This window comes from Nycticebus coucang, chromosome 16 (genome assembly GCF_027406575.1).
Source record: "Nycticebus coucang isolate mNycCou1 chromosome 16, mNycCou1.pri, whole genome shotgun sequence".
Lineage (NCBI taxonomy): Eukaryota > Metazoa > Chordata > Mammalia > Primates > Lorisidae > Nycticebus > Nycticebus coucang.
This window is the reverse complement of record NC_069795.1, coordinates 79,131,977-79,151,431: the sequence shown is the minus strand read 5'-3', so window position 1 is coordinate 79,151,431 and position 19,455 is coordinate 79,131,977. Positions and strand designations below refer to the sequence as shown.

The following is a 19,455-nucleotide window of genomic DNA, read 5'->3' as shown; positions in this document are numbered from 1 at the left end:
AGTTTTTGGCTGGGGCTGGGTTTGAACCCACCACCCGCGGCATATGGGGCCAGCGCCCTACTTCTTTGAGCCACAGGCACCGCCCTGTTTCTTTGTTTTGTTACTGAGACAAAGTCTCACTATGCCGCCCTCAATAGAGTGCTGTAGTGTCACAGCTCACAGCAATCTCAAACTCTTGGGGTTAAGCAATTTTCTTGCCTCAGCCTCCCAAGTAGACTACAGGCTCCTGCCACAATGCCCGGCTATGTTGTTGTTGTTGTTGTTGTTGTTGTCGTCGTCGTCATCGTTGCAGTTGTCATTGTTGTTTAGCAGGCCCGGGCCCAGTTGGAACCTGCCTGCCTGGGTGTATGTGTCATTATTTCTATCAACTCTCTTTTTCCATCTGAGGTAACATAGTCACAGGTTCTGGGATTAAGAAATGAATGTCTTGAGCCAAGCACAGTGGCTCACACCTGTAATCCCAGCACTCTGGGAGGCCGAGGTGGGTGGATTGCCTGAGCTCACAGGTTCGAGACCAACCTGAGCCAGAGCGAGACCTCGTCTCTAAAAAATAGCCGGGCGTTGTGGCGGGTGCCTGTAGTCCCACCTGCATGGGAGGCTGAGGCAAGAGAATCACTTTAGCCCAAAGAGTTGGAGGTTGCTGTGAGCTGTGACTTCATAGTCTCTACTGAGGGCAACAAAGTGAGACTCTGTCTTAAAAAAAAAAAAAAGAAATGAATGTCTTTGGGGGCCATTATCTTGCCTCCCAGAAGGAATAACTAACTCTCCCCGTGGCAAGGAGAGAGTTCCATTGGATCCTTTGAAGCTTGGCATGAGTTTTATGCAGAAACCCCCAGCCCTGCATAAAAGGGAAAGCATGGAGACTAGAAGGCCTGGCTAGTTGGGGGCGAGGGTGGGGGGAGTATTTGTTCTTTTGATCCATTCTTTTCTTTTCTTTTCTTTCTTTCCTTTTTTTTTTCTAGAAAGAGCCAGCATGTGCCTAACTGCTTTTAGTGTTGAGAGACTCACTACTTTCCATGGAACTGGTCTTCTCTGTCCGGTTCTACTGGCAGCTCTGGTGTTTTCATGAGGACATTAACAGGTCTCCCAGTGCCCAGGAGTGACTTCAGCTGGACACAGCGAGGTGCTGTGCAGTGGGAGGCCTGTGGTGCACAGGGGTCAGGTGTGCCCAAGAGGTTCTCCAAGGCTCATGGTTGGATAGACCATGTTCTTTTGAAACCTTGCATGTCCTGGAAGGTCAACAGGACAATTACTTGGTAGAGGAATACCATTCTCAAAGCTGGGTGTCTGCAGAATCTCACTGAAACCTTTCTTCTCTCCTCCTGTCTTGCAAATCAGCTGAAAAGATGTTGAACTGACAATAAATTTGAATATGAGCTTGAAGGCACAAAAACTTAGAAATTCTGACATTTGCCATGACTCATTGGATGTCTCTGAGAATATAAACTGCTAGGAGTTTGGAGCCAAGGAGGCACTCAATCCTCTGCCTTCTTCTGGAGCAAGCGGAGGCCCTGGCAGGCCACAGGGGCTCCCTGACCTGCAGTGGAGGTCAGAAGAGATGGGCGCTCTGGACTGTGGGGCCGGTGAAGGGAGGACCAGGACATGGGAGAGGCTTACCTAGGAGATGGCCTAGGTACCTGCTACCTCTCAGCATCCTTGCTACACTCTGCATTCCTGCAGGTCTTTTGTGCCAGGCAAGACTGTTCTGGGTCAAGCTCTAGGGTGTGGGGTCAATGGAGCAGACAGCACTCTGCTGTCCTGCTGTGCCAGTGTCATGGGAACCCTCCCTGCTAAAGAGCTCTTAATTTACAGTGCACTTTCATGTCCATTATCTTCTGTGGTCCTCATAACACCTAGATGTGGATGGGGAAACTATGTCAATGGCAGAGCTAAGACCAACTCCTGCCGTCCTGATGGCTCCGGGTGGCTGCTGCTGGGTCCTGGCTGAGCCTGCAGGACTGTCCACGGTGGCCTGCCCCGTTGATGGCCTGTGCTTACATGTCTACCTCCTTTCTCTTATTTCCTTCTCCTCCCATGCACCTCTCTCCTGCCCATTCTTTTTCCATATTCTGTTCTTTTTTCCCTCCCATTTTCTCTGCATCAGCCTAGACCCCCCCCAACAGATAATGCCCAGCTGTCAGGGAGCTTCCCCAGGCTGAAAGGACTGGAACCCCTACGTCAGGACGATCTAAGACCACACACATGAGTGTCCCCTTGACCTGCGGGTCCCAGGTGGGGCTTCTCTCTGTGCAGGGAGAAGCAGCAGAAGGGTGAGTGCTCAGAATAGTGCTAGGTCAGAAGCCCGGAGACTTGAACGCATGTGCCAGCTCTGCCAAACATAACTCAGGTGCATTACTACCCTACCTGGACATCAGTTTTCTCATCTTAAGTGGGATGATAATACCCACCTCCCAGGGTGGTTGTGAGGCTTGGGAAAATTGACCTCACAGAGCCAGGTACGTAAAACACAAAACCCTCCCAACGATTAGACTTGGAAATATCGGCATCTGTGCTGGGGTAATAAACACCAGGAAACACCTAGAAGCATCGATGGAGGAGGGGAAGGAGGTGAGCATGTGGTGTCACTGGGCAGAGGCTGTTCATTCTTCCCCCTAGGCATTTCAGTGTCCAGTAGTCTGGACCCAGCCACTGCCCTCGATTAATGCTTGTCTCTTTATGATGTTGATGGCATCATCTTGTAACATTCCAGTGTCTAATGAGGGTGTGTGCAGCTACTGGGCAGTAAGCCCTGGCAGTAATGGTGATTTTTAAAAGCTGGGAAGCCCAGATTGACTTCTCCCCAAACAGACTTGGTCATGTTCAGTGTCAGCAGATTCACGGCCCAACCTGCAGTGGTTCTAGAATAAGAAGTCAATTACAGCACCAAGAGGGAAAAGGCACCCAGGACAAAGAAGACCCAATTCTGCCCAGAAGTCAGGAAAATTTCTAGAGCTGGAGAATTTGATCCACTTGGAGAAAAGTAACAGATGGACTTTCAGTTAAACATTCAAACTGGGAGGGGGAACAAGGGAGGGGGAGGAGTGGAGGAGGAAGGAAGACTGGTGCGCTCCCATTTAATGGGCACCATGTGAGGGTGGATGGCACACCTTTCGGGTGCAGGGCAACTACAAGAGCGACTCCACCTAACAAAGGCAAATGCTGTAACCTAGTTGTTTGTACCCTCACATTAACCTGAAATATATATAAAAAAAAGCTACATCAAGCCACAAATAAAATTTTAAATTTTCTAGTGGCCACATTAAAAAATTAGAAAGAATTTGGGGGCAAGACACGATTGTAAACAGGTCTTTACCTAACAAATGCAATCAGTGTAACCTGGTTTCTTGTACCCTCAATAAATCCCCAACAATAAATTTTAAAAAATTAAAAAGAAGTAGGTAAAACTTTAAAGTAATACACTTTGATTTACCCAAATTATATAAAATATTACCATTTCCATTTGTAATCAATTAAAAATTACTATTATTATTATTTGAGAGAGAGTCTCACTGTGTTACCCTTGGTAGAGTACTGTGGCATCACAGCTCACAGCAACCTCAAACTCTTGGACTTAAGCGATTCTCTTGCCTCACCCTCCCAAGTAGCTGGGACTACAGGTGCCCGCCACAACACCTGGCTATTTTTTGGTTGTAGTTGTCATTGTTGTTTGGCAGGCTGGGGCTGGATTCAAACCCACCCTAGCCACTGAGCTACAAGCACCGAGCCATCAATTAAAAATTATTAATGAAAAAGGAACCATTCAAATTGATTTCAACCCCGTTATCTCCTCTGCCTGCAAGGACCTCATTTAGAGGGTAGTAAAGGAATTTAAATGGTATCAACCCAGTGTCACAGGGAATGGGAGAGGACGAGCAATGAACTAGAGATTTCAGTACATTTATGGAACAGCAGCAGGAGGGGTAGGTGAGGAGGAGGAAGCCACAGCCAGTGTGAGTAAAGAGATCCTGGCTTCTTAACAGACTCCAGAGAGGCTTAAAGATTGAAAATCCAGGCTCGGCGCCTGTAGCTCAAATGGCAAAGGCGCCAGCCACATACACCAGGGCTGGTGGGTTCGAATCCAGCCCAGGCCTGACAAACAACAGTGACAACTACAACTAAAAAATAGCTGGGCACTGTGGCAGATGCCTGTGGTCCCAGCTACTTGGGAGGCTGAGGCAAGAGAATCACTTAAGCCCAAGAGTTGGAAGTTGCTGTGAGCTGTCATGGCACAGCATTCTACCAGGGGTAAAAGGGACTCTGCCTCAAAAAAAAAAAAAAAAGAAAGATTGAAAAATCCAGACAGAGTGCAGGACAGATGTGACCTATGGAAAGAAAAGCCAGGGAGTTACCTGGAAGCTAGTATATGGAACAGTTGCCTCTACTACCACTCCTAAGAAAACAAACAAAGAGTTATTGAAAGAAATTACAAGGTCCTGGGGAAACAACCCTTCACAAACATTGTGGCTTTTAGAGGTTCCCGGTGTCACACTCGGCTTCTACCTCAGAGCCCTAAAATGAAGCTTGCCAGTCATGCGCACGAAGCTCCCAAAGTCAGTTTTATTTTTATTGCCTCACTTTTAAAACATGAACTGACAACCAAAGGTTTAAGAGAAATGAGCAAAGAACATCAGAGAAAAAATGATGCAGTGTAGAGAGTAAAAAGGAATTTGAAAACTCAAAATTTTTAAACTCTAGTAACTTAAGAAAAAATTTTTAAGAACACTAAACAAGGATAGGAGTCTATTTTTAAAAAAACAATTAAAGAACAATGATCTCAGAAATTAAAAATACTGGACGGTGCCTGTGGCTCAAAGGAGTAGGGTGCCAGCCCTGTATGCCAGAGGTGGTGGGTTCAAACCCAGCCCTGGCCAGAAACTGCAAAAAAAAAAATAAAAATACAAATGCAGAAGAAAATTAAGATAGAAGATAGAGTTGAGTAGTTTAGCTGAAAATAAAAAAGATTTTTATTTTTTTATTTTAAAATTTATTTTATTAAATTTTTTTTGAGACTCATTCTGGTGCCCTCAGTAGAGTGCTGCAGTATCATAGCTCACAGCAGACTCAAGCTCTTGGGCTAAAGAGATCTTCTTGCCTAGGTTTTTTTCTATTTTTATTAGAGATTGTGTCTTGTCTTGCTCCAGCTGGTCTTGAACTCCTGATCTCAAACAATCTACCTGCCTTGGCCTCCCAGAGTGCTAGGATTACAGGCTTGCCCCTGAAAAGAAAGCTATTTAAGAATGATAGAAAAGAGAAGACAAAAAAAGAATACAAAAAATGATTTAAAAAGAGAGACAATTTCACAAAACTTAAAGACACAAGTCTCCAGAAGACCCTAAAAGGGCCCAGCTGTGTGGAGAAAATAAAGAGTAAGACGCGACATGTCACATTGCATCAGAACTCAGAGGGCACAGAGAAGATCCTAAGGATTTCCAAAGGAAAAAAAGAGAGAAAAGAGGTCACTTATTATTTTTTTCTTTTTAGAGACAGAGTCTCACTTTGTCACCCTCGGTAGAATGCCGTGACATCACAGCTCACAGCAACCTCCAGTTCTTGGGCTTAGGCAATTCTCTTGCCTCAGCCTCCCAAATAGCTGGAACTATAGGCGCCCGCCACAACGCCCGGCTATTTTTTTGTTGCAGGTTAGCCGGGGCCGGGTTTGAACCCGCCACACTCGGTATATGGGGCCCGGGCCCTACCCACTGAGCCACAGGCGCTGCCCGAGGTCACCTATTAATAATGACAATTAATACCCACCAGCCACCTTGGTGCAAGATGACAATTTTTAGAATTTTCTTCCCAACTAAACTATTCATCAAATGTAAGAAAGTGGGAGGGTTGAAAAGGGAGGGGGGTGGTTCCATAGAGGGAGGATTAATGGTGGGACCACACCTACGGAGCATATTGCAAAGGTACAAGTCGAATCTATCAAGTATAGAACACAAATGTCTTAACACTGTGATTAAGTAAATGAGGTGAAAGCTATGTTAATTAGTAGGATGTAAGCACTCCAATTTGTACAAATAATCAACACATTGAATCCCATAATGGCATAAATGTATTCATGATCTATGTATAAATGACTTAATAAAAAAATAAAACTTCTCACAGGAACAACAACAAATATATAAATAAAAAAAAAGTAAGTGAAGGAGAGTAAAGAAATTTGTATACAAGGGCTCAGAAACAGGGACGCCGTCTGTATGCCTTTCCCTAAGTAGCTATAAAATGAGGGAGTCAACAAGAAAGACAAGACGTGGAATTTAGGAAATAGTGGAAGCAAGCAAGGAAGAGAAGCTCCAGGAAACAGCTGGGCCAGAGGCCCAGAGTAGTTTCTAGAAATTCTAGACAAATGAAGAAAGTGCTAGCAATGACTCCTTGACACTATTGAAAACAGTATTTGCAAAGAAACAATTCCTTTTTATTCATTTTCAAGTTTTTCACTAATCATCCAAATGTTAACTATGTTAAGAGAATATGAAAGTGACCAATCTTGACAGAAATTGGGGCAGGAGGGACAGGAGAACATGGGACAGGTAGAAACGCTGATGTCAACTCACAGAGCAAGGAATTAATAGATACAGTTGTGGGCGGTGCCTGTGACTCTGTGGGTAGGGCACCGGCCCCATATACCAAGGGTGACAGGTTCGAACCCTGCCCCTGGCAAAGTGCGACAAAAAAATAGCTGGGTGTTGTGATGGGTGCCTGTAGTCCCAGCAAGAGAATAGCCTAAGCCCAGGAGTTGGAAGTTGCTGTCAGCTGTGATGCCACAGTACTCTACTGAGGGTGACAAAGTGCGACTCTGACATTAACTGTCATTAATTGACCTCGTATCAAAATTGAATACACAGGATTCATACTTCTCCATTCCTGTGATGCTTCACTAAGAATAATGTGTTCCACCTCCATCCAGGTTAGTACAAATGCTGCAAAATCTCCATTTGGGGGGGGAAAACGGGAGACCAGACAGAGAAGGAGGGAGTGGGTGAGGGAAAGGAAAAGAAGAAGAAGAAAAAAAAAAAAAAGACAAAACAAGAAAATAGTGACTAATTTTCACATTAATTGGATTTAATTTTGACCAAAGTACATTACTCAAACATTAAACATTAATTTTTAATTCAACTTGTTAATATGTTGTTTGGGATGTTGCATTCTCATTTGTAAGTGAAATATGTTTGTAATTTCCCCTTTATAATAATATATTCTCTCCAATTGTAATATCAGGTGTACCCAGATCAAGTAGAATGATTTTGAAGTGTTTCTTCTTTTTCTATTGTCTGTAAGATTTGGCATGATTTGTTTTTTGAAATTATCTTTTACTTTTATTTATAAATATTAGTTGTCTATTTTTTGAGACTTAAAAAAATAATAAGATGTTAACTGATGACTCCATACTGAATCTCAGAGTCAAAGTGAATCTATAATAGACATACTCTTTTTTTTTTTTTTTTTTTGTAGAGACAGAGTCTCACTCTATCGCTCTCAGTAGAGTGCCGTGACATCATACAGCTCACAGCAACCTCCAACTCCTGGGCCTAGGTGATTCTCTTGCCTCGGCCTCCCGAGCAGCTGGGACCACAGGCGCCCGCCACAACGCCCAGCCATTTCTTTGTTGCAGTTTGGCCAGGGCCGGTTTTGAACCTGCCACCCTCGGTATATGGGGCCGGCGCCCCACTCACTGAGCCACAGGCGCCGCCCTATAATAGACATACTCTTATTTGACAATGTGAATGTTACTTTCTTTGCATTATTATTATTATTGCTTAATATTTCGATGCAGCAATTCTCTGATTTCTTTTCTGAATGTATTTATGTTCGTTCATTCTTTACGAGGTTTTTGTTTCTAGTCCTTATCTTGTTACTGTTATAAAGTTTTAAGCCTCTTTAATTTTGTGAAGGCAAAAAATGGAAACCTAATAAACACATGTATAAGTAAAAATAAAAAAATTTAAAAAGTGAGACTCTGTCTCTAAAAAAAAAAAACAACAGATTATAGTTGATGGCATAAGACAAAAAGTGAGATTCCCAAGTTACAAATGCCATCACTGGAAGAATGAAACATGTTGCCAGAACTTTTAATCACATGAAGTGGTTGTTTTTTAGGTAAAAAATGGATGAACATCAGAAAGTGTAGATGGTCCAATCCAGTATGTGAGCAGAAATATACCGTATCACATCAGTAAATTAAATTTAACTGCAAAAGATATTTTAAAACCAAGTTTTAAAGGATAAACTGAAAGTTAAATAACAAGAGATGAGGATGGCTGCCTGTGTGTTCAACAAGACAGAAAAATCCATGTCAGTTTGGAAAGACAAGAGAAAGATTGAATACTTTAAAATTTATAATTATGTATGCGTGTTTTTAGAAAAAATTAAAAGAACAAGAGAGAGAATGATATAAACTTTATCAACCCATAAGAAGGAATGAAAGGAGAAGGGGAAAAGCAAAGAAAAATAATGGAAAATGGAAAACATAAAACAGCTTCATAATAACAAGACATCAGGCTCGGTTCCTGTAGCTCAGCGGGTAGGGCGCCGGCCACATACACAGGGCTGGCAGGTTCGAACCCAGCCCAGGTACGCTAAAAACAACAATAACTACAACAAAAAATAGTCGGGTGTTGTGGCGGGCGCCTGTAGTCCCAGCTACTTGGGAGGGTGAGACAAGAGAATCCCTGAAGCCCAAGAGTCTAAGGTTGCTATGAGCTGTGACACCACTGCACTCTACCAGGGGTGAAAAAGTGGTACTCTGTCTCAAAAAAAATAAATAAATAAAAAATAAAAAAATAACAAGACCTCAGCAGCCCGCTAACAAAAATATGAACAGATCAGTTTCAATTATTAACAGAAGGACGGATTTAATTTAATTTGCTTACAAAAGTTACACCTAAGGTAAAACGAAAGAAAAATATGAAAACAAAGAATGAAAAATCATATACCACAGAGATACTAATCAAGAGAAAGCTGAGTGGCTACAAAAAAAAAAAAATCACATAAAATACACTTTAGAAAAAAAAATCACGGGGGCAAAACTGATACTACATAATTATAAAAGCTTAAATTCAATTTTGTTTTGTTAAAACAAAAAATTTTAACATTCTGTGTAACTAATAATATAATATGAATTATAATATTATAATTATATTATAATTATATTCTGTATAACTAATAATATGAATTATATTATTTATATAAATGATACGTACATGGGTCACTACAAAAGTTTGGAGACAGACTGTGTTATGGTCCATTATTTCACTTTCAAGAAACAGTCAGCAGCGTCCTTTCTGATTCACCCGTGCAAGTTTCAACTTGCTCAGCTTATAGGTGTTGCTGGGAGGGCTGCGTTTGTTTCCATCTATGCAGATTTTACCTTCCTTGATTTTAGTGTATCTCAAAACTCTTGTCATGATCCAGGTATAATAGAATTATAATGAGAAATTTAAAAATTCACAAACTCTTCTCAGCAATTGACAGGCGAACAAAAAAATCAGTAAGTTTACAGAAGCCTTAAGTAAACAAGCTTTATCTAATGGATGTATAATACTGTGTGAGCCCAATTTAAAAAAGAATATATATGTTCTTTTCTCAAGCACACAAAGAACATTTACAAAATGACTGCGTATGAGACCATAAAATAAGTCTTGAAAATATTCAAAGAATTGGGCACAGCACCTGTAGCACAGTGGTTACGGTGTTAGCCACATACACCTAGGCTGGGGGGTTCAAACCCAGCTCTGGCCTGCTAAACAATGACAACTGCAAGAAAAGAAATAACTGGGTGTTGTGGTGGGCACCTGTAGTCCCAGCTTCTTAGGAGGCTAAGGCAAGAGAATCACTTAAGACCACGAGTTTAAAGTTGCTGTGAGCTGTGACATCATAGTACTCTACAGAGGGCAGCATGGTGAGACTCTGTCTTCAAAAAAAAGGGTGGCGCCTATGGCTTAAAGGAGTAGGGCGCCAGCCCCATATGCCAGAGGTGGTGGGTTCAAACCCAGCCCTGGCCAAAAACTAAAAAAAAAAAAAAAAATACATATATATATATGAACAGGCTTGGTTTACCTCAGGAGAACAAGATATACTTTGTAAAACTTATAAATGTATTCACCATTTTAACACATTACACTGAAAAACCGTGAGCGGCTCTGCACCTGTAGCTCAGTGAGTAGGGCGCTAGCCATACACTGAGGCTGGCGGGTTGAGCCCGGCCCAGCCCTGCTAAACAACAATGACAACAGCAACAACAGCAACAAAAATGTAGCCGAGTATTGTGGCAGGCACCTATAGTCCCAGCTACTCGGGAGGCTAAGGCAACAGAATTACTTAAGCCCAAGAGCTTGAGGTTGCTGTGAGCCGTGACGCCACAGCACTCTACTGAGAGCTTTGTCTCAAAAAATAAATTAAATAAATAAATAAATAAAATGAAAACCATATGAGCATTTATTGCACATGAACTCTATGGCCACCCTGTATTGCTAGATAAGGCCAATATTGAGAAAATTTAATATCTATTCATGATTTTATAATCTACTTAGCAAAGTAGGGCAGAAATGTAACATTTGTTGGTGAAACATTAGAAGCATTCCATTTGCAATCAAGATGGCTTTAAGGATGCTCATTATCACATTTCTATTCAATATCATAGTGGAGGCGGTAGCCAGTGCAGATAAGATTTTTTAAAATAGAATAAATAAATAATGGGTATAAAGTTTTAGTAGGAAGAAGAAAATTATTAGAATTGTTGCCAGATGTAAAATAATCATGTAAAAATAAATTTCATTCCTAATGCTAGTAATAAACAATTAGAAAATATAATTTAAAAATAAGATATCATGGCTCGGCACCCATAGTACAGTGGTTATGGCGCCGGCCACATGCATCAGTTGCTGTGAGCTGTCATGCCAAGGTACCAAAAAAAAAAAAAAAAGATTATCTGCCAAAGCAATAAGAACAAATCAAAAAAGGGAGGATGCCTAGGAATAAATATAACAAAATCTAGGCAAGATCTTTATGAAAACATTCTGAAACATCAGTGAAAGATTAGAAAAAAACCTTAATAAATGGAAAAATCAACCATGTTTATTAGTAGGAACACACAGTATTATAAAAAATGCAAATTCTTCTCCAAATTAACTTTCAAATTCATTGCAGTTTCTATCAAAATCCCAACAGGTTTTCTCAGTGGAGCTTGATATGCTGACCCTGAAATGTGCATAGAATTGCCAAGGGCCAGGAATAGAATAACCAGGTGGAGAGTTGACCTCATATCAAAAGATATTAAAGTCCATGAGCATGATTTGGGACTAGACAAATAGACCAGTGATTTAGGCTGCAGAACCCAGACATCATCCCTTGCTTCTATTGTAACTTGACAAATGACAGAGGTGTCGGGGGGTGGTAGGGAAGGGAGACTATTTAATAAGTGGTCTGGGACAATAGGGTATGCATTTGAAAAAATATAATTGGTTCCAGCGCACCATATACAAGAATAAGTTCCATGTGGTTGAAAGACCCAAATGTGAAAAACAGAACTTTTAGAAGAAAACAGAGGAGACTGACCAGACAGCAGGAAGAATTCCATAAACAAATAAATTTTTAAAAGCACAAATCACAGTTGAATTGCTAAATTTGACTAGTTTAGGAGGAAAATTTCTGTTCAACCAAACACAGCATAAGCAAAGTGAAATAAGAAAGCACAAACTGAAAAAAAGATCATTGTAAATCATAGAGTTTACATAAGATGAGCATCTGGGATATATAAAGAATTTCTACAAATAAGAAAAAGACAAAAGACTCTAATGTACACACATAGAAAATTCTCAGAAGAAATCTGAAGGTTCTATAAACATTTAAAAATATTCAACATCGGTACTTATCAGGGAACCATAAAACAAGAACGAGATAGCATTTCATACCTATCAGATTGACAAAAACTAAAGATTCTGACATTATCAAAGGTTGGGGAGCATGTGGAATAATGAAGAATAAAAAGAAAGGAAAATACACTAGGAATGAAAGTTCATCGACCAAAAAACAAACAAACCAGATAAATCATGGTATATTCATTCAATAGAATATTGAACAGCTATTAAAATGAGTAAACTGTAGCTAAATGCACCACATGGCCAAATTTCTCAAATATTATAGCTAAAAAATAAAAAAGCCTGAAGATACTATGTACAGAATAGCATCATTTATTTAAATATGAAACCCTGCAAAGCATTATTTCAGCTTGTTCAGGATTGTAGACACATGCAGTGAGAGTAAAAAACATACATAAGGATGTGAAACACCTCATCTATCAAGCAGCTTACCTTGAAGGAGAGGAGGGGAATGAGATGAGGGAAAGAGTTAGTCACAGGAGACTTCATCTATTGTATTTTATTCTGCTAAAACAATATCTGAAACAAATATAGCAAAGTACAAATATTTTATAAAGCTGGCGGAGGTGTCTGAAGTTGTGCAATGTTTGGAGATAATGGCCAGGAGTTTAGGAAAGATTTTATAGTTGGAAGAGACACCAAAATATAAAAAATACCCATGGAAACGTGTATTTTGTTTTATACGCTGCTCTATTCCTCCACTTAGAAGAGCGCCTGGTACAAAGTAGGTACTAAACAAATATTTGCTGAGTGAACAGAAACAAAAGCATTGAGAAACCTTAGAATACAGTGTGTTCTGAAACAGCTGTGGTAATAGCTAGCTTCCACTGAGCCTGGCCTTTGTATCCGCCACTGACTTGACAATTTGACACGGATAGTCTCTCATTTTGGCCTTGCAACAATGTACAGACCAGTATTATTCTCATGCCACAGGTGGGGAACAATAGGCTTAGAGAGGTAGGTAGCTTGCCTAAGAGTGTAATAGAATTAGAGTCCACATTGCATAAAAAAAGGTCTGGATTTTATGCTGTAAGTTGTTTCAGTGTCTAGTTCAGATGTGGTTGAGACTGGGCAGCGCCTATGGCTCAAAGGAGTAGGGGGCCGCACCATATGCCAGAGGTAGTGGGTTCAAACCCAGCCCCAGTCAAAAACTGCAAAAAAAAAAATGTGGTTGAGACAAGGTCTGGTCAAGGAGCTTACAGCACAGGAGGCACGTTAAACAGATACTCAGAGCAATCTTTTTCTACCTTTTTTAATCTAACGACACAGTTGAACCTATAGTTAAACTACCATGGCACACTTAAATTATGTTGATACAAAAAAAGAGTAAAGAATATACTTACTGTGCTTTGAACTTTGTTCGAAAATACTTTCATTAATGATCTTTAAAATTTTTCATGGCACACTTAAGATCCTCTTGAGCACACCAGTGTTGAAAATCACTGCTCTAGAATACGGGGTGACCAGGATCAATGGGGGCGTATGCCCAGTGTTCTGATAGGGGAGGACACAGCAGAGAACACTTCAGTCTGCTAGGCAAGTAGGGAAGGCTTTTACCAAGAAGGAAACATTTGAACTTGGACTTGAAGGAGAAGTGCACCTACAAATGCCTGGATCCAGGACTTCCTGTTCCACATCCAGCTGCGGTGTTGGGAGGACCCATTGCTCTGGACTGTGAGCACAAAGCCTGACCACACAGGGCTGAGACCACCCACGGGTGAAGACAGACTGATCTGAACTTAACCTCCATTTTGAGAAAGTTTGCTTATGTTTTTATACACAGAGAAAAAAGCAACTCAAAGCTCTTTGGAAATCATGATGCCCATAATAATCATTCAACCTTTAAGAGTAATAGCTAACATGTATTAATTATGCACCATATACATGGGGCTAAGCCACCATTATTTGCTTTATTGTCTTTATTTCTCACAACTCTATGACACAGGTACTATTTTATACCTTTTCAGGGTGAGGAAACCAAGGCATAGAGAATGTATGCAGGTGTCTTGCCCAAAGTCCTGTACAGAGTAAGTGGTGGAGTTCAGCTTGAACTCACAGTTGTCAACTCTCCCCTCACATGTTAGACACTGCCTCTCACAAGCACAGCATACAGTTACAGCAACAAAGGTTTTTCCTGCTTTCAACTGGAAGGGTAAATGAGCACGTGATAGGAGCCAAACTAGAACTGAGCTTGTCATTACATTCATGAACACCTGTCACAGGTTAGGTGCTCTGTAAATGCTTGCAAAAATGAGGTGGCATTTAGTTTCAGGGAATGAAAAGCAACCCAGTTTCCAAATGACATGTTTTACTGATGTAAATCACATGGAAATTCACAAGAGGCTCCTGGAACTTGTGGGCACAGCTGAGCTCCAGAGGGAAGGCTCAGGGTTCTTTGCATCTCTCCGTCTATCACAGAGGAGGACCACCTTGGAAATACTCCTGAATGGGGTCCGGTGTGCTCCCAAGTAGCCCACAAGTCAGATATACAGCAAGAGGGGAAACAAGGCAAGGTGAACAACCGGAAGTGTTCTATTTTTATCCGAAAAGTAGATACAGAGAACAATCAACGCTCACCCCCCAGGCAAACCCATCACTTGGATCACCTGTGTCCAAATTTATCCATTCATTCGTTTCACAAGTTTTTGGCAGGACACTTAAGCTGGCTGGAGTTTTACTCAGCACTGAAGAGCCCCCGGCCCCACCAGACACCACGCCAGGCACAGTGGAGCAAGGATGAGCCAACCACAATCTGAGGTCCCCCAGGAGTGTACAATAGGGGGCACACAGACATGGCGGCAATCACAACGTACAAGTGTAAAGGGCGGAGGGCAGGGGAGGAGAGGAAGAGGTGGCAATGTGAAGAAGGGAAGAGTGGGGAAGAGGAAGATCCTCCTCGGAACCGCCTCTGACGATACTCTGGCCACGTTTTAATTAATTACAAGGTTTTCACATTGACTCAAACAAGAGCTCTCTAATTAATTTTCGAAAGAGCCGGCCGATTTTAAACATAGCAAACACAATGATCCCAGTTATGATGGCCTGAGCGACTAAAAGCAGAAAATAAAGAGCCCAGAACAGGGTACGGTCTTGACTATTGCCCGTGGCCACCAGCTGTGTCCATGCCCAGGGTTCTGGGCTGTTAGGCACTGAGGTAGTATGGACGGGGGCTTCCGAGGAGCTGTGCGCGCGAGGGTGCAGAGACGGGCCCCGAGTGCCCAAGCACTCGGGGTCGGCTCCCGGCAGGGCCCAGAGCCGCAGGCCGGCGCGCGGTCCGGGACCGCCGCACAGCGGGGGCTCCGTTCGGCCCACGAGGTCTAGGCGCTGCCGCAGCCACCCCAGGAATGGCCGCAGGCCACAGTCGCAGCTCCAGGGATTGTGTCCCAGCAGGACCTCCGTCAGCCGGGGCAGACCCCCAAATACGTCGCCAGGCAGGGTCTCCAGCTGGTTGTGGTCGAGCTGGACCTTCTCCAGGCTGCTGAGGTTGGCGAAGAGCGCGCGCGGCAGGGCCCGCAGCCGGTTGTGGCGCAGCGACACCTGGCGCAGCCGGCCGAGGCCGCGCAGCAAGCCGTCGGGGAGGGCGGTCAGGCCGTTGGAGTGCAGGGCGAGCACCCGGAGCTCCGCTAGGCCCCGGAAGACGTCCGGAGGGAGTGCGCTGAGACGCGGGCTGGCAGTCACCCCCAGCGTCCGCAGGCGGCTCAGATTGCGAAAGACCGCGGCGGGCAGGGTGCGCAGCCGGGTGCCGTTGAGCCACAGCTCGTGCAGGCCTGCCATCTCCCCGAAGAGCACCCTCGGGAGCTCTTCCAGCGGGTTCTCGAACAGAGTCAACACGGTCAGTTTGTGCGAGCGAAGAAAGAGCCCTGAGGGCAGAAACTCGAGGTGGTTATTCGAAAGTGTCAAAGAACTCAGGTCTCGTAGCTGGTCGACTGCGCCGGGCGCGATGGATCGGATGTGATTTCGGTGGAACTGGAGCTCAATCAGAGCGCCCAGGCTGCTCAACAGCTCCGCATCCAGGGAAACCAGCTGGTTCGAGTGAACCAGAAGTTTCTCAAGTTTAGCCTGTGCCCCAAGCAAGCCCTTGGGCAGGTGGGTCAAGTTGTTTCCCGATAAATCCAATAATTTCAGGTTTTCCAGATTTGTGAAGAGACGAGCAGGAAGGAAATCTAGTTGATTTTCGTTCAAAAAGAGCTCCTGCAGGTTAACCAGTTTCTGAAACATATTTTGGTCAATGCCCTTTAGTGCGTTGTGATCCAAAAACAACTGCTCCAGGAGCACCAACTTATCCAGTAGCGAACTTGGAAGATGAGTGATTTTGTTGCGCGACAACCTGAGGGTTTTTAGTTTTATCAGGTCATTGAAGGTGCCGGGGGCAATGGCGGTAATGTGGTTGTCGGAGATTATCAGGCGCTGCAGGACGGTCATGCCGCTGAAGCTGTGATTCCGCAGGGCGCCGCGGCCCATGCGAAAAAGCAAGATGTGAGTGAGGTTGGTGGGCAGGCCCAGCGCCGAGATGCGCGCCACATCGCCCCCGGAGCATTGCGCGGCGTCCCGGAAGACACATTTGCAAGCTGGCGGGCAGGGGAAGGGCTGCGCGCGCAGGAGCCCCAGCAACGCGCACAGCAGCGTCCTGCTCAGCATGTCTGGAAAAGGCAACAGAACGCCCGCGTTCAATTTCGTGACCCTGCAGTTTGCAGAGGCACAGTCCTTTCGCCAGGATTCTCACTCCCTCTTTTCTCAGGAGTGCAGATTTCCCTGAGTAGTGAAAAGATAAGACATTCATTCTACCCTGAGAGGTTTCATTCTTTTGTTTAATTGATTTTCTATTCAGTTTGCAAAAACATTGAAATTAAAGCGTTTTCAAGATGCCGAACAACCAATAACTTTAAAATCTTCATATAGAGTAAACTTATTAAAATGATCATTCTCATGTTCAAGCTTGAAGACTTTACAAAGCAGTGTCCATTGTGAAAACAGCTCTGCTCTTGACTTTAAAATTTACCCTGGGTTGGCTATAATCAACAGTCACGAAGGGAATGGCAAAGCCTGCAGACACCGTCTAATTCTTTTTCTCACAATCATGCTATTTCTGCAGTACAAACTTACCCTCTAAAACGAATCAGCAATCACCTTCATTAAGAGCCAAGCTAAGAAAAGCAGGTAACAATACCTACCACTTTATACTATGCGGCATTTGCAGCACTTTATGCACACCATATTCCTCTAATCCTTACAATAACTGGAAGAAATAGGTATTAAATTGTCCCCAGTGCAAGGATGAAGACACAAAGGCACCAAAAGTTTAAGTGATTTAACTAGGGACACGTAGTTAGAACCTGAAAGTAGCACTTCTGAATGAACTGTAAATAAGGAGCTGCCATTTCTAAGATGCTTAATAAAAATTAATACCCAGGCAGCACCTGTGGCTCAGAGGAGTAGGGCACCGGCCCCATATGCCGGAGGTGGCAGTTCAAACCCAGCCCCGGCCAAAAACTGCAAAAAAAAGAAAATTAATACCCATGGCATTGGATTATCTGTAAAATGCACACAATGCTAATCTGCCAGAAACAAATGTCTCCCCAGTAGTTTACACAATTTGTTTCTTGTACCAAATTTTTATTTTTGCTTTTTAAATTTTGCTTTCAATTGGCTTTCTATCGTCTTAGTTTGAAGCTTTTTATTTTTTTCTTTTCTTTATTTATTTAGTTTTTATTGAGACAAAGTCTCACTTCGTGACCCTCAGTAGAGTGCTGTCATGGCTCACAGCAACCTCCAACTCTTGGGCTTAGGTGATTCTCTTGCCTCAGCCTCCCAAGTAGCTGGGACTACAGGCGCCCGCCACAACGCCTAGCTTTTTGTTGGTAGAGACAGGGGTCTCGCTCTGGCTCATGCTGGTCCTGAACTTCTGAGCTCAGGGCAATCCACCTGCCTTGACCTCCCAGGGTGCTAGGATTACAGGCATGAGCCACCATGCCTGGCCCAAATTTTATTTCTTACGCATACATAGACTGAGCTCTGTAATTTCCTATACAAATTTTTAAAATATTTGGCCTTACCTGAAGCGGTTCCGCACCCCAAAGCGACTGAAAAGCTTAAAACTTTGCATGTGATTCTGTACTTTTCAAAGGAAGAGGGAGGTATCCTGGCATCCTGAAGATAAACACTTTACGAGACTAAGTCAGGGAAAGGACCCTATCTCAGAGGAGCATGTTCTGGTGGTTTTGTTTTGGGTTTTTATTTTGTGGGCGGGGGGAGGGGGGAGTTTGAGACAGAGTCTCACTCTCTTGTCCCATGCTTGAGTGCCGTGGTGTCAGCCTAGCTCACAGCAACCTCAAACTCTTGGGTTCAATCGATCCTCCTGCCTCAGCCTCCTGAGTAGCTGGGATGACAGGCACCTGCCACAGCGCTGGGCTCATATTTTCTTTTAGTAGAGATGGGGGTCTCTTGCTCAGGCTTGTCTCAAACTCCTGAGTTCAAGGGATCCTTCTGCTTCGACCTCCCAGGGTGTTAGAATTATAGGCGCGGGTTGGGCGGTGCCTGTGGCTCAAGGAGTAGGGCGCCGGTCCCATATGCCGGAGGTGGTGGGTTCAAACCCAGCCCCGGCCAAAAAAAAAGAATTACAGGCACGGGTCACTGCGCCTGGCCTATGTTCTGGTTTTTAATGACCAGTATCTTCAAATTGAGACAGTACTACTCTTGAGATTGATCAGAGCAGAAGAGGTTTCCCATAAATGGCACAACATGACTCTGTGATGCTAGCAAAGTTTAGTAATACAGTTGGATCACTGCAATAGCCACATTGCTAGATGGGTCACACTTTTTTTTTTTTTTTTACTATAAAATAAGTTTATTGGTAGTAACGTATCACTTATTCCCGATGCTTGATGTTGCAAACTTTAGGGTCTTTGAGATATGCAGGATCCTTATATGTAACTGGCATAAACCCCATTATTTGAGCTCTTTTAATCGCTTTTGTGATTTCTTTGTGTTTCTTTCCACAAAGACCTGTTATGTGCCTTCCATAAATGCATCCAGTAAATGGAGAAATAAACTGGGACGAAAGCTGTACATTCTTATAATCTACACGTTTTCCACACAAGATACATTTCTTAAGAGGCTCCTTATAAGGATTTTCCATCGCAACAGGCATGTCCTCATTGCTGGTTACCTGTTTATACTGTGAACAACCTCTGCTCCACGGCACTGAGTGAGTGCCAGGATGCGTGAAACAGACAGAAGCCGTTACCAAGCTTGTCAACTTTTTCCTCCCTAGAACACTGCAAACCATAGCTGCCATGAGTCCCCTTTCCTCCTCTTCCGTTCGTTCCAAATTGTTCCCTAGATGGGTCACACTTTGTTTGGCTCTTCCTTTCCATGCTGCATGGTCCCAGCCAATTCTCCACTCAGTTTTTTTGTGGGTTTAAAAAAATGTCTTTCTCCATTCAGGAAGAAGGCTAAAAATACTATCAAATATTCTGTCAATTTTTTTTTTTTTTTTTTTTAGGAATAAGGTAAAAAACATTCTTCAGCATGTTTAATAATGGCACTGCTAGGTTGAAGGGTGTTTGCAAGTGCAATC

At 43.2% G+C, this 19,455-nt stretch overlaps 2 protein-coding genes across 2 annotated transcripts; both read right to left on the bottom strand.

Moving 5' to 3' along the window:
- Positions 1-13,808: 13,808 nt before the first annotated feature.
- On the bottom strand, positions 13,809-16,517 carry GP5 (glycoprotein V platelet). The gene has a single exon (XM_053565424.1). The coding sequence runs from the start codon at positions 16,515-16,517 to the stop codon at positions 14,829-14,831; it is 1,689 nt and encodes a 562-aa protein (XP_053421399.1). The 3' UTR covers positions 13,809-14,828.
- Positions 16,518-18,744: 2,227 nt separating this feature from the next.
- LOC128568066 (28S ribosomal protein S18c, mitochondrial-like) lies at positions 18,745-19,208 on the bottom strand. Its single transcript, XM_053565744.1, has one exon. It carries the CDS (start codon positions 19,171-19,173, stop codon positions 18,745-18,747), a length of 429 nt encoding a protein of 142 aa, XP_053421719.1. The 5' UTR covers positions 19,174-19,208.
- Positions 19,209-19,455: the final 247 nt, after the last annotated feature.

Coding starts and splice junctions, on each gene's coding strand:
- GP5 (XM_053565424.1), bottom strand. CDS start 16,517: ATGCTGAGCAGGACGCTGCTGTGCGCGTTGCTGGGGCTCCTGCGCGCG.
- LOC128568066 (XM_053565744.1), bottom strand. CDS start 19,173: ATGGCAGCTATGGTTTGCAGTGTTCTAGGGAGGAAAAAGTTGACAAGC.